Raw genomic sequence first — 12,361 nt, 5'->3', positions numbered from 1 at the left:
CCAAGAAGTCTAAAGAAACGGATTATACAGTTAGGAAGGGTGCTATATAAGATTCCTGTTGGTAAATAGAAGTCTAATAATTACAAACCATAAAACACTATTTTGGATTGTATGTAGGCTATGAAGTATGTTGCCTGAATTTCATAAAGTGACCAGATTAATGTCTGTGATTCTCCCTCTTTCCTTATTAAAATGCATTAGGGTGTGCTAATATTCTATCTCCAAACTGATTACTCAAAGACACTGTAGTTGCACATTTCATTAAGATGTCTTAGCTTGATTAATTTTTAAAAATTACAATAATTCATCAAGATTAAATACTGACCTCCTGAAATACCTCAGGGAGAAATGCCATACAAATATTTTGCTACAGGAATAGCATATAACCCTCTGCATTAAGCAATATCACCTCCCCATCCAACTTGGTTTATTTGACCACTTTCAGGAAACATACTTGCCCTATAATGTGTAATTCTGACTATATCCAGGAAAAGTAAGTTCAGCGTTACTGATATGAAACAGATCGTTTTTATAAACCAGTAGGCCTAAAACTACTCCTCAACGAAGAGCAATATTATACCTGTATAGAATCAATAACGGAAGGGCGTGGTGGGAAAATGAGGATAAGAGAAATTATTAGTCTTGTGACTTCTCAGACTATATTTATATACAGCCATATTCTTTTTTTCAGGAAAGAATGATTTTACTGAGTGAATCAATTAAATGTAGGATGGGAATAATACATTTTAAAATATGTTACATATTTAAAACAGAACTTAAAACAAGTTCATTAAGGAATGTATAAAAATATATTGCTTTCCATTCATTGAAAATGGCTAGGCTTTATTATGTGATACACTAAAATGACCGTGCATTTGCTTAGCACAATATTAAATAGGGAAGTCTTCCTTTGTGATTTAACTAATCACTTGAAAAAACATAATTTAAAACTGATGAAAACAGAAGTAACAGCCAAATGTAAAAATAAAAAATAATTAAATAAAAGTTTGATGATTGATGAATCATGTAAGATATGGATATTGAAAACAAAAGTCCTTACATTATGATTTTTATGAAAACCCAAAGGACAGAGATCTGTCAAACTAGCCAAAACTTCATCAACCCAGAAGAATATAAAAATACGATAAAGTTAATGAAATTAGCATTCTTCATCACATGCCAAATGTATATTGCAACTTGTTTTAAAAGACTATGAATTAATTCATAACAATACATTTGCTATTCTATAGACCAAACATAAATACACAACCCACTAACATCAGTGGAGGAGGACTAGATGGATATGCAAAAAACAAAACAAAATTGCCCCAAACAAACTTAAGCCTACATACTCTGTATCTGAAGTGACACACTATTTCATTTTGAATAATCTCACATAGATTCATTAAAAAATTTAATTAATAGTAATGGTTATTTTCTCAGGCAAAACTTATAGCTAAAATTATGGTACAATTTGTATAATTTAATGATAATTTGAAAAATAGGGCACAAATAGCAAAACCAATCTTGCCTATAAGGTACGAAATTCTAATAATTATTTTCATTTAGTCTATAAGATCTTTATGATTTCTTTTAAACACATACACATTCAATTACTAACATTTCTGTTAATGATAAAGGATAAGCAGGACACATAACATTTTTGACACAGGCATTATCTGGGTAGGTATAAATGTCACATGTAGTATTACATGTGTCTGTCTATAAACATAAAAAGTAAAACAAACAATGACATTTCTAATAAATTCTGTTGGATAAATTTCTTATAAAATTTTCAAAAATCATAGAAAATTTCTGGATTTTTTTTTAAAAGGAGGTAAAGTATTTAGATGTGTAAACCGCTTGAGAATTTGCTCTGGATAGAAACTGGCATAAAGCCAGATGGTAAAAGACATATAATTAATGTTTTAGTGACAATTTTTATCAACTATATAAAGTTTGAAGGGGGTATGCAAATTATACAAGGTACTAAAACAAGGAGGAGGGGCATCTGGGTGGCTCAGTCAGTTAAGCATCTGCCTTGAGCTTAGGTCATGATCTCAGGATACTGGAATAGAGCCCCACATTGGGTTCCCTGCTCAGTGGGAAGCCTGCTTCTCTCTCGCCCACTCCCCCTGCTTGTGTTCCCTTTCTTGATGTCTCTGTGTGTCAAATAAATAAATAGAATCTTTAAAAAAACAAACAAACAAAAATACAAGGGAAAGGGGAAAATACGGGTTTAAAATAAAAGTATAAGGGATGGGTATAACAGAAACATAAAGAAACAAAAGGAGAAGAAAATAAGGAAAAGAGATAAGGAAATACAGAATCATACCTAATGTCAAAACAATTCAAATGATTCTTTGCATTAAATTTCTGTATTAGTGAAAATCATGCAATAGATAGTGTGTCACTACTGTACAGTATATAGGAATTATAATTCTATTCTTTAGCATGGAATAATTTGCGGGGAAAAAAAAGCCAGACTTATTTCTGCCTCGTGCAAACATCTAGAAAGGTAACAGCGAATTAATTACAGGTGTTTTTTTTTTTTTTTTTTTAAGGACACAAACTAAAAGAACAAATACTTCTCTGAATATAGCTATTTGCAAGTTTAGTGCACAATATACAATACTTCTGGAGAACTGAAAAAGTAAAATTTTGAAAGTTAGATGTTCCAGAAGATATCCACATTTTCCTTTCTAAAACAGCACAAGAAATAACTTAAGAGTCTGAAAATAATATTTGCTTAACACTGTTCTTGGTCTATAGACTAGGTTACAGGAACTGGCTCCAGAAAGACAATTCTTGGCAGCTCTGACTGATTCCACTGTTTGGGAATGGATGCTGTATTCCTTTTCTAATTTGAGGACAGAAACCATAATAAATTCAAATGGAAGTGACTTTACAGAACAAAATTTTGGTTAGCTCAAAAGAATACAATATTCCTCTAGTGGCACAGGAGAATGATTATGTAAGCCACCAACACTACACACAAGAGAAATAATATAAAGATCAGTGCACTCAGTAGGCTTCCAATCCTACAAATGGTATAGAAAATACTGAAAACATAAAAAGCATCCATTTCACTGTAACACAGGAACACAGAGCGGGGATGAAAAGAAAAGATAATCTGTGTTTGGCCTTTAACTGATACCCACAAAAAAACAATTTATCGAAACTGTGGGCAGAGAGGAGAGAGCCCGCACCATTCACAGGACATGTTAGAATGTACTACTAGTATATTGGATATATATTTATCTGAATTCAGTCCTTTGGTTTTAAAAATATTGATAGTTTGGACATAGAAATCTATCAGGAATAGTGATCTAGCTTTTGAGGTTCTAGAAAAGGCAATTTCATATTTAGTTCAAATCCACCTTTTTAAAAGAGGGAAGTGTATAAAACTTTCTCAGATCATTGCTGCTAAAGACTTCAATTTAAATGCCCATGAATCCAGGTTACAAGATATATTTTTTTTTTATTTGAAAAAGTAAAGAAGAACACTATTAAACAAACTAGCTTATGAAAATTACCTAACATACTGAAACTTCTGGTCGTCTAAAATGCTTTTTTCTACTGAAAGGGCAGAATACAATTCAGCAGTATGAATTCTGAGGTTAGGAGGAAAACTACACAGAATTAGAGCAGGAACTGAAGAGTACTTATGAAAATTCCACCTGAATTTTAAATATCCCTCTACAGGATCTAATGGATGTTGTCAAATTAAAAATAGATGCATATGCAAGGTTTTGTTCTATCTATTTTATTTACTCTTAAGATTTTAACACTGAATCTGGTAAAAGAAAGGCTCGTGTAAGGACAAGGAAACAAAAAAAGGAAAGCACTTGCCTCACTTACTACAAAAAGCCCGGTAGCTTTTACCGGGCACTAAAGTTACCACAACAGCAGGTAGCCATTCAAGTAGCTCACGATTAAAACCGAAGTCAATTCCTTCTTTAGAAAACTGTGAGCCAAACCAATTTGTCAGCAACTGGTATTGGGCAAAAGTACAGATTTCTATCTGCCCTAGTGAATAGCTAATTCAAGTTTGTTTTCTGGAAAAACACTAGTCTTAAAAGCCAAACACTTAAGAACACAGACAGACACTTGGCCAGCATCACACTGTGGCTTCCTTCCACACTTCATGAAGCTAATTGGAGGCCTGAGTCTGTTAGTGCTCTGCATGCATAATGGTTTTGTAGGCCATAAACATATGCTTCCTTCACATGTGTGGTCTTTCAGCATCAACGAGGAATGCTGGAGAAAGTGAACATCACAAACTTCATACTTACTGTAAGGGACACATTCATACTGGACTTCAAGATATTTGTATGTTCCAGGACAGGGATCAGGAAATACATCTGACCCAGTAACTACTATACACTGTGTTCGATTGTTGCACCTAGAAAACAAAACAAACCAAACTTGTGTAACGTAATCATTAGTTTGTTTTTAATAAAGAAATCTAAGACAGAACTGATTCATATTTTAAGCAACTAGTACCGTAAAACAAAAAAATTCAACTGATATTAGGTTGCTCCACATTATTAAATAAAGAGACATAAAAATCCTATTTTATATTGTTCTATTTCTTTATCACGGGCCACACTATATTTTCATTCAAAGCAAAAAGAAAGGAAGAGTTCTCTATTATTCTACTATACATCTAATTGGAATTTTTAGCATTTTCGACATGTACTAAGAAAAAAGTATATTTTGCATGTTTAAGAACTAAAATAACAATTAAAAATGATACTATGGTTAAACAGAAACAGTCAGAAATTGAATAGCTTGGAAGTAAGTTCTGAGAACACATTAAAACAAAGAAGAAGCCAGGTTTTTAGGTTTATCCATTAAATCCAGTTTGTGTTACATTTTCTATTACAGGAACTTTCTGCACTCTTCCATAACAGATAGCAAGTTGACAGATCACACCTTCAGTGCTCTGGCTTGATCGATGACAGAACACATTTAGAGCAGTGAGCACAGTGCCTGGCACATATTGTGTCTAAGACTGTTCTTACTCCTGTCATGTTCATTGATTCCCCACATGCTTATACTAAATACAACATGACTATGAACCTAGGTTCTTTTAAATTAATACTCTCTGAAATAGAATGTTAAAGAGAAGAGCACTAACATGATGTCTAAAATGTCCTATTTATTATTTTATTTTTATGTTGTCACTTACTCATCAAGATTATTAGGATTAAGGTAGAATTTTAGGTAAGATGATACTTATTTAAGTTCTATGAATTTTTTCAAAATGATCTTTTTATAAGCTTTATAAAGGCAAGAACCATTTTCCTTTACAATTTGCCCTGATTACAACTCAACGGAATGTAATGTTTGCAGGATTTTATTATATTTTGAGATAGTGCATAAATTAAGAAGGCAAAGCAAGCAGAACAAGAGCATTATAACAAAATTTATTTAACAATCTGAATACCAAATATTCTTAGAGTGTGTAAAATAACTGGACTAAAAATGGCCGATAAAAAATGGAAAAAAACCCAACAACCCAGCTACGTCTTTTTTTAGCATGACAACTAATGAAGATAGTGGAAGGAGATATGCATTAAAGAGGGGTAGGTATGTTAAGTCATGCACCCTTGCAGCCATTTCAACTCAAACCAGGCAGTTTCATCCTTGAAGAGCAGCAAGACCTGAAAACTCCTACAGGATCAAACAGGTAAGTTTCATAGGTCAAAGTATATTCAAAAACTTCAAACAAAAGTCCTAAATATTACATAAACTATAATACTGCTTGCACAGATATTAAACTAATAATAACTTTTATCACAATTCATCTAGAGTAGTGTATGCTATTTATTTTAAAAAACATACCACATAGAATAATTTTCAAAAGCACAGACAATGGAAATGGTGCAGTGTCACATTCTTAGGCAACATCATGTTTTACTTCCATTATCTGCATTTCTCTTAAACTGATTCAATCATTTGAAGAAATTTGTCAGTGGTTCTCCATTTAGTGTAAATGAATTATTTTAACGTGAACCACATAACCAATTTCATATCTTAAAATTTTAAACAACTGATGAATTTAAGATTTGACAATACATCAGTATCTAATATTTCATATTTTCTTCTTTCTTAAATTTTACAACAATAAGAGAGTTCCCTACTTTGTTCTTGATCTTCAAGGAATCCTCAACCACTACTGGTCCTTTCCTTCCTTATACTGATTTACACCTCCAAGGATCCTCCCGTTTTCTCACTCCCATACCTATCAGAAACAGGAAATCTAATCTCCTGCGACTTGACAACCCTGTTATATATTCCCTTAATGTGCCTTTTATAGCTACTCGACAAAACCCTGCCATGTTTTCGGGAAAACATGGCCAGAGTAAAGGAGTTGCACTCAAGGTTGAAATGGACCAAGACTGAAGGATTTTGGACCAGAGTGAAAGAGGGTATAGCCCAAAGGATTTAGGAATTTACATCATAAAATAAATAAATAAATAAATAAATAACCCATGCATGTGTTCTTTTTCTCTCTCTCTAAAATAAATAAATACATCTTTTGAAAAACAAAGAATATATCGACAATTATCCATCTTCCCCCTGATGATCAGATAAATAAATATGAATATAATATGGGATCAAAAATGTCTTTTATTTGGGGCACCTGGGTGCCTCAGTTGGTTGAGCATCTGCCTTTGGCTCAGGTCATGCCCTTTCCCCCTGCTCATGCTCTCTTTCTCTCTCATTCTCTCTCTCAAAAAAATTAAACTCTTTAAAAAATATCTTTTATTTCATACTTTTCAATGCCACAGATGTCTCCAAGAGGTATACAAGGGGTAAGAATTCCTTCTTCCACTATATTTTAAGAGAGACCAACACCATAAAATGAAGAATAACTATTCATATTTACTTTCTCTGAACTTTTTTGCATTAGTCATCTGACCACAAATACAAGTTCAAATGAATGTCAAACGCAATTACCAAAGTTTATATCAACCATATGATTTTTATGTCTTTTAATAATCACACTGTACAAAACATTTATTTTATGAAAGCAGAAAAGTGTCACAGGGTTATAATCTTAAGTAAAATGAAGGTAAGAAGACTTAACGGAGTTCCTGAAAAAAAAATTATAAAGATTTCTAGAATTCAAGCTTCCCAAGATGTCAAAAATATTCTTTTTATATATGGGAAATACTAGAACTTGAATTTGAGAAAAAAAAAAATGGAATTGGGGGCTAAAACAAGACCGGCAAGAGAAACGCAATTGTAAAAAGAATAAGACTATCAGATTTGCATACCAGAATCATGGGAAAGAATACCTAAGCTTTTGGAGAACAAAGTGATGGAAATAAAATACAATTATATACATTCATTTATGAATGAAGAAGTGAGAACCTGAAGTTTTCAAATTCAGTAAGTGTGGGGACACAACTGGAAAGAAAATACCAAATAAGAGCTGTTAAGACTGAGAAAAATCAGAAAATTCCTTAACCAGTATATTGTTAGTAAGATTGTAAAGCTATAAACGACTCTCATTTAAGAAGATAGGGAAAGATCAGACGAGATCGGGCGCGTTCAGGGTGGTATGGCCGTAGACCACATGGATGGAACTAGAGCGTATCATGCTTAGCGAAATAAGTCAAGCAGAGAAAGACAACTATCATATGATCTCCCTGATATGAGGAAGTGGTGATGCAACATGGAGGCTTAAGTGGGTAGAAGAATAAATGAAACAAGATGGGATTGGGAGGGAGACAAACCATAAGTGACTCTTAATCTCACAAAACAAACTGAGGGTTGCCGGGGGGAGGGGGTTGGGGAGAAGGGGGTGGGATTATGGACATTGGGGAGGGTATGTGATTTGGTGAGTGCTGTGAAGTGTGTAAACCTGGTGATTCACAGACCTGGGGATAAAAATATATGTATATAAAAAATATATGTTTATAAAAAATAAAAAAAAAAAAAAAAAAAAAAAAAAAAAAAAAAAAAAAAAAAAAAAAAAGAAGATAGGGAAAGAGAAAGCAATTAGCCACAGAAGCAAAGTAAATTCTCACCAACTGCTCTGCTTCAAGTTTTCATTCTAATGAAAATGAAAGGTACAACTAAGCCAAGAAAAGAAGGCCTTCAGTTGCTTGTGTTCTCAGTCTTGGGCATAGTTCCTGGCTTAATTTTCTCCCTCTTCCCCAACAGAAAAAGATTATCAGCAAAGGCATGGCTTCTATTAACTATTAGATTATCGGCTTATTTTGGTAATATTATATGGATTCATTGTTAAAAATCTATACTTTTCTTAAATGTTAAGCATAAAAAATTAAGTATGAATGAAAACAAGGCAGAAGAATACGGTTGTTAAAAATAGGTGCATCTCATTTACACTCATTTTTAATAACAGAAGGAAGATATAATCTTTTCCTAAATATTTGCTAGCTAATGAAAATTTCTAACACTAAATAAATCTGGAAATAAAACTTTTGACAATCTGTGAAATTACACCATGCTTCCTAGGAGAATGTCATTAAAAATAGTCACAACAAAAAAGATCCACTCTAATCACTGTAAATTTTTCTATATTCAACCTATGACTTCTTTATTAAAACAAATTTTAATAAGGTGGTTCAACTACAGGAAGAAAATAATCGTTTTTAGAACTCAAGGGCATAAAGGCAACCCTTGCAAATAACGTCTAAGCAATCTCTGGGGTATAATGTATGCTTTAACACAAACTAGTAGATAAATGTTGAAGTACCTAATAGGCACTCAGTCTCAAAGTCTAAGCATTTAATCGTTTTTAATACTTAAGCACATTTCCAAAAATTTCCCAAAGCTGGCATGTACAGACAAAAGGCTTATTATTTCACATCACTGTGTTAAAACCACTATTAAAAAGATCACCTATGTATTATTTCTACACATTATTTTAGGTTGTAACTTTCTATCATTTTAAATATTTTTTCTACTGATTTTCTTACTAATCTAAAATATACAGACTACAACACTCATCCTGAGAATTCCACATGTTAACTAAAATAAATCCAATAATAAATGCTTTGTAACATTATCAAATTCAAACACCAGAAGAAAAGTATTATTTCTGATATTAATATTCGTAAAACTTACATTTTAATCATAAAACCCATCATCTACAATGATGAAAATCCTAAATCCTACTTTATAGGTCAAAAAGCTGCTTTAAATGGAGCAAAAAACCTGAATTTTAAAAATTAGTTTAAAACTAATTTATGCAAGTCTTTCTACTTTAAATGGAAAAAAATATTCTACTTAGGAATGAAACCAAATGTACATCTCAAGAGCTGATGAAAATAAAACCACATAATTTTGGAGATTAGTACCTATTGGTTTACATCCTTTGCATAAGGGAATGACAATACCTTTGTTTCTCAGCAAAATTCAGAGTATGATATTTAAAGTCATTGATAATGTCTAGGTTTGTGCATAATATATAATAGAAAAATACTTTACAAAATATCTAATGACTCTCTTAACAATCACAATGAGCATACAGTAAAAGTTAAAAGTATTAATACTGTGTATCTATCTTCCAGATGTAATCAATATTCTCAGGTTTCAATATTAACTTTTAAGTCATCCACAGTCATTTTTGAAATTAAGTTAAACGTTGTCACCAAAATGTATAATTGATGAAAAGGCAATTTATAAATGTGTATTATCATTAATTTACATATGTATATGGAAATTACCTTAGAAATTGTCATGCACAAATTAGCAGTACTTTGAAGAAACATTATCTTTTTTTATTTTGGGGACGGTACTGATTCATCACTAATGAAATATTAATAATGCAAACAAACTATTAATATGTTGCTTTTCCTTCATCTTTTAGAAGTGTAAATGAAAGAAAGCTCAATGCACACATTACTTATAATCTGAAAATAAACTATATAAGAATCAACAATATAGAGTACCATTTGACTTTGTTCAGAAGCAAAATCATTTGCTATTAGGGAAAATTAGTGTTTAAAAGCAGACACTTTAGAGTCAGAAAAAACTGGGGTTTCTATTCCAGTTTGTTTGTTGCCTTTACTAGGAGCCCCTAAGTAATGTATTAAAGCTTACAACCTTCTTTCGAAGTTTATCTTTAAGGTTAGATGGGATAATGCAGGCGAACTCTTTGCACAATGCAACAAAAATGAAATACCAAAAATATCAATAATAAGTACTCCCTTACATAAGGTGGACATAGATTTGCAAACCTGAGGGGGATCTGACTAGGGCAGAATATCTTTTATTGTTCCAGAGTAGTTCCTATCCTGTGCATAAGATTTCCTATGTACAGTTTTAAAAACAGGCCAACTATTCATGCAATTTGTTTCCTTTCCAATTCTAACCTTGGATTGTACAATGCCCAGCAAATTGCTTTTACTCTTCTTCTGATTATCTTATGCTCATTATTACACTTTACCAAGTGCAAGGTATGGAGATGAGATTCCATGTGTAATCTATTGTGAGAGGTGTTTTAATCAATAGTCTTGTTCTGCTGATTAAGCAGGGGCTTCTGTTTTGGGAAGATAACATTAGTTTTTCCAGTCATGCTCCAAAAACCATTGGGAATCTTCAGTAGATCATTAGATATGCTACAATAAAGCTTTGGTACATTCTCTTTTCTTCCTTAAATTACTTCTCCACTGTCCCATCATTCCCTGTCTCCATGGCACTGCATTATTATTGCATCTCCCCTGAAACTTGCACTACAGCTATGTCTCCAGGCCATAGGACGCCATTTTCAATTGAAGCTTCTGCTTGAAAATATAAATTAAGAAAATTTCATTATCTCCTGCCAGGGGCCATTATTCACCACAGTTCTAAGGAAGATTAAAAATGCAAAATCTACCGACTTGAACAAATACTCCAGCATTCAACAGAAAAGCTCATGACAGAAACTAAAAATTAATGTTTGTGTAAATTTGGAGTCACCCTCTAGAATTAGTCCAATTCTTTATTGAGCCTGTAGGTTCAGTGAAGATTGCTTCCACAATTTCAGTTTCTTCATGGCATCTGTTACTTTTAAAATTCAATTATAAAATACTAGCAGTAACGGGTCTGTTTTCTTTCCTGAGTAATCTTCTACCTCAGTTAAAACTGCTCACTTTTTTTGGAAACAAACTACATGTTTTCAAGGTACCAGGGTATAATGTAATGACACTCCTTTCCAAAGTGCCATATATAAGCAGAACATTCACAAGAGTACCCTGGAAGAGTTTAAACCACATACACATGGGGGATAATTTCTTCTTAATGAACCCAACATCTATAGTTGAATTACTGCAACTGAATCCATTCTCTCATAATAAGTAGGAATGATATTAATTCCTGAGTCTCAATTACTAAAACCATAACAAAAATTAAACAAACCTATTGTATGTCTGTAAGTAAATTTTATTCTACTCAAATAAACCAGTTCAAAAAAAAAAAATTAGAAAAGTTACCTCAAAGGGCAAACATAAAAAGGAACAAAAGAAAAAAGATATTGTCAACCTCTACATTTTTATTGGAGGTGATTATATGCCTGGCACATAACAGAAATTCAGTAATTGTTTTTGAATGAATGAAATAAATGATGAGTAGTTAGCCTGGCTATTTCTGTTTATAAATAAACACAGTTACTAGAAAATAAATACCAGACATCCAATTCTGCTTCAAGCAGCTGTACCTGATTCTCAGAGAATTCTGTCAATTTGGACATAATTTTGTATCATGAAAGCCAATGATAAAAGCACTTAGGAGAGAGACTATTTAAAGACAGAGGAAAAAAGTACCCTTTAAACTTCCAAATCACTTCAAACACTAACAATTCCAAATGACCAAGAACGAATGTACAGTACTCTAGGCACTAGAACTCTTGACCTTCTGAGTCCAAATTAAGAATAAATTTTTACACATATAGCAGGTGACCTTAAAATACGAATAGGTAAGATCTAATGAGAATAGATTTATTCAAGGAAAGTAATCAAACCGAGGGGATAAAAAGAAGCTATGTTCCAAGATAAAAGGTGACAATGATCCTCACAAATCAAAGAGGGAAACTGAGGCGAATATCACATCAAACCTCTTCTTTTCTTATTGTATAATGCTTTTTTAGTATCTAAACTTCTATTCTGTAGAGCTAAGACAAGTGGGTCCAGCTTTCTTTAAATATTTATTAATGATGATTTGTGAGCCTAACTAATTGCTAGGTAAACATAACATTAGGAAGCTAAATGGTGTGTAATTATTATGGAAAAAGAAGAGGTGTTCTGTAGTAATGTTCCCATTTGTCACATAACTACGTTCTCATAATTAATTTAGTAACTTGTGCATTCTTGTAGATTTCAATCCATCATATAGTATTTAA

The 12,361-nt window shown here is 32.4% G+C and overlaps 1 protein-coding gene across 17 annotated transcripts in view; it reads right to left on the bottom strand.

The window, feature by feature from the left end:
• Positions 1–12,361, bottom strand: part of ADGRL2 (adhesion G protein-coupled receptor L2) — a 605,011-nt gene that overhangs the window by 51,681 nt on the left and 540,969 nt on the right. For all 17 annotated transcript variants that reach the window (XM_059136196.1, XM_059136197.1, XM_059136198.1 and 14 more), the window contains one exon: positions 4,296–4,405. In XM_059136196.1, the coding sequence (XP_058992179.1) occupies positions 4,296–4,405 (110 nt within the window). The remainder of the gene's footprint in view (positions 1–4,295; positions 4,406–12,361) is intronic.

This window comes from Mustela lutreola, chromosome 10 (assembly GCF_030435805.1).
Source record: "Mustela lutreola isolate mMusLut2 chromosome 10, mMusLut2.pri, whole genome shotgun sequence".
Classification (NCBI taxonomy): Eukaryota; Metazoa; Chordata; class Mammalia; order Carnivora; family Mustelidae; genus Mustela; species Mustela lutreola.
The sequence above is the reverse complement of the archived record's forward strand: the minus strand, read 5'-3'. Positions and strand labels throughout refer to the sequence as shown.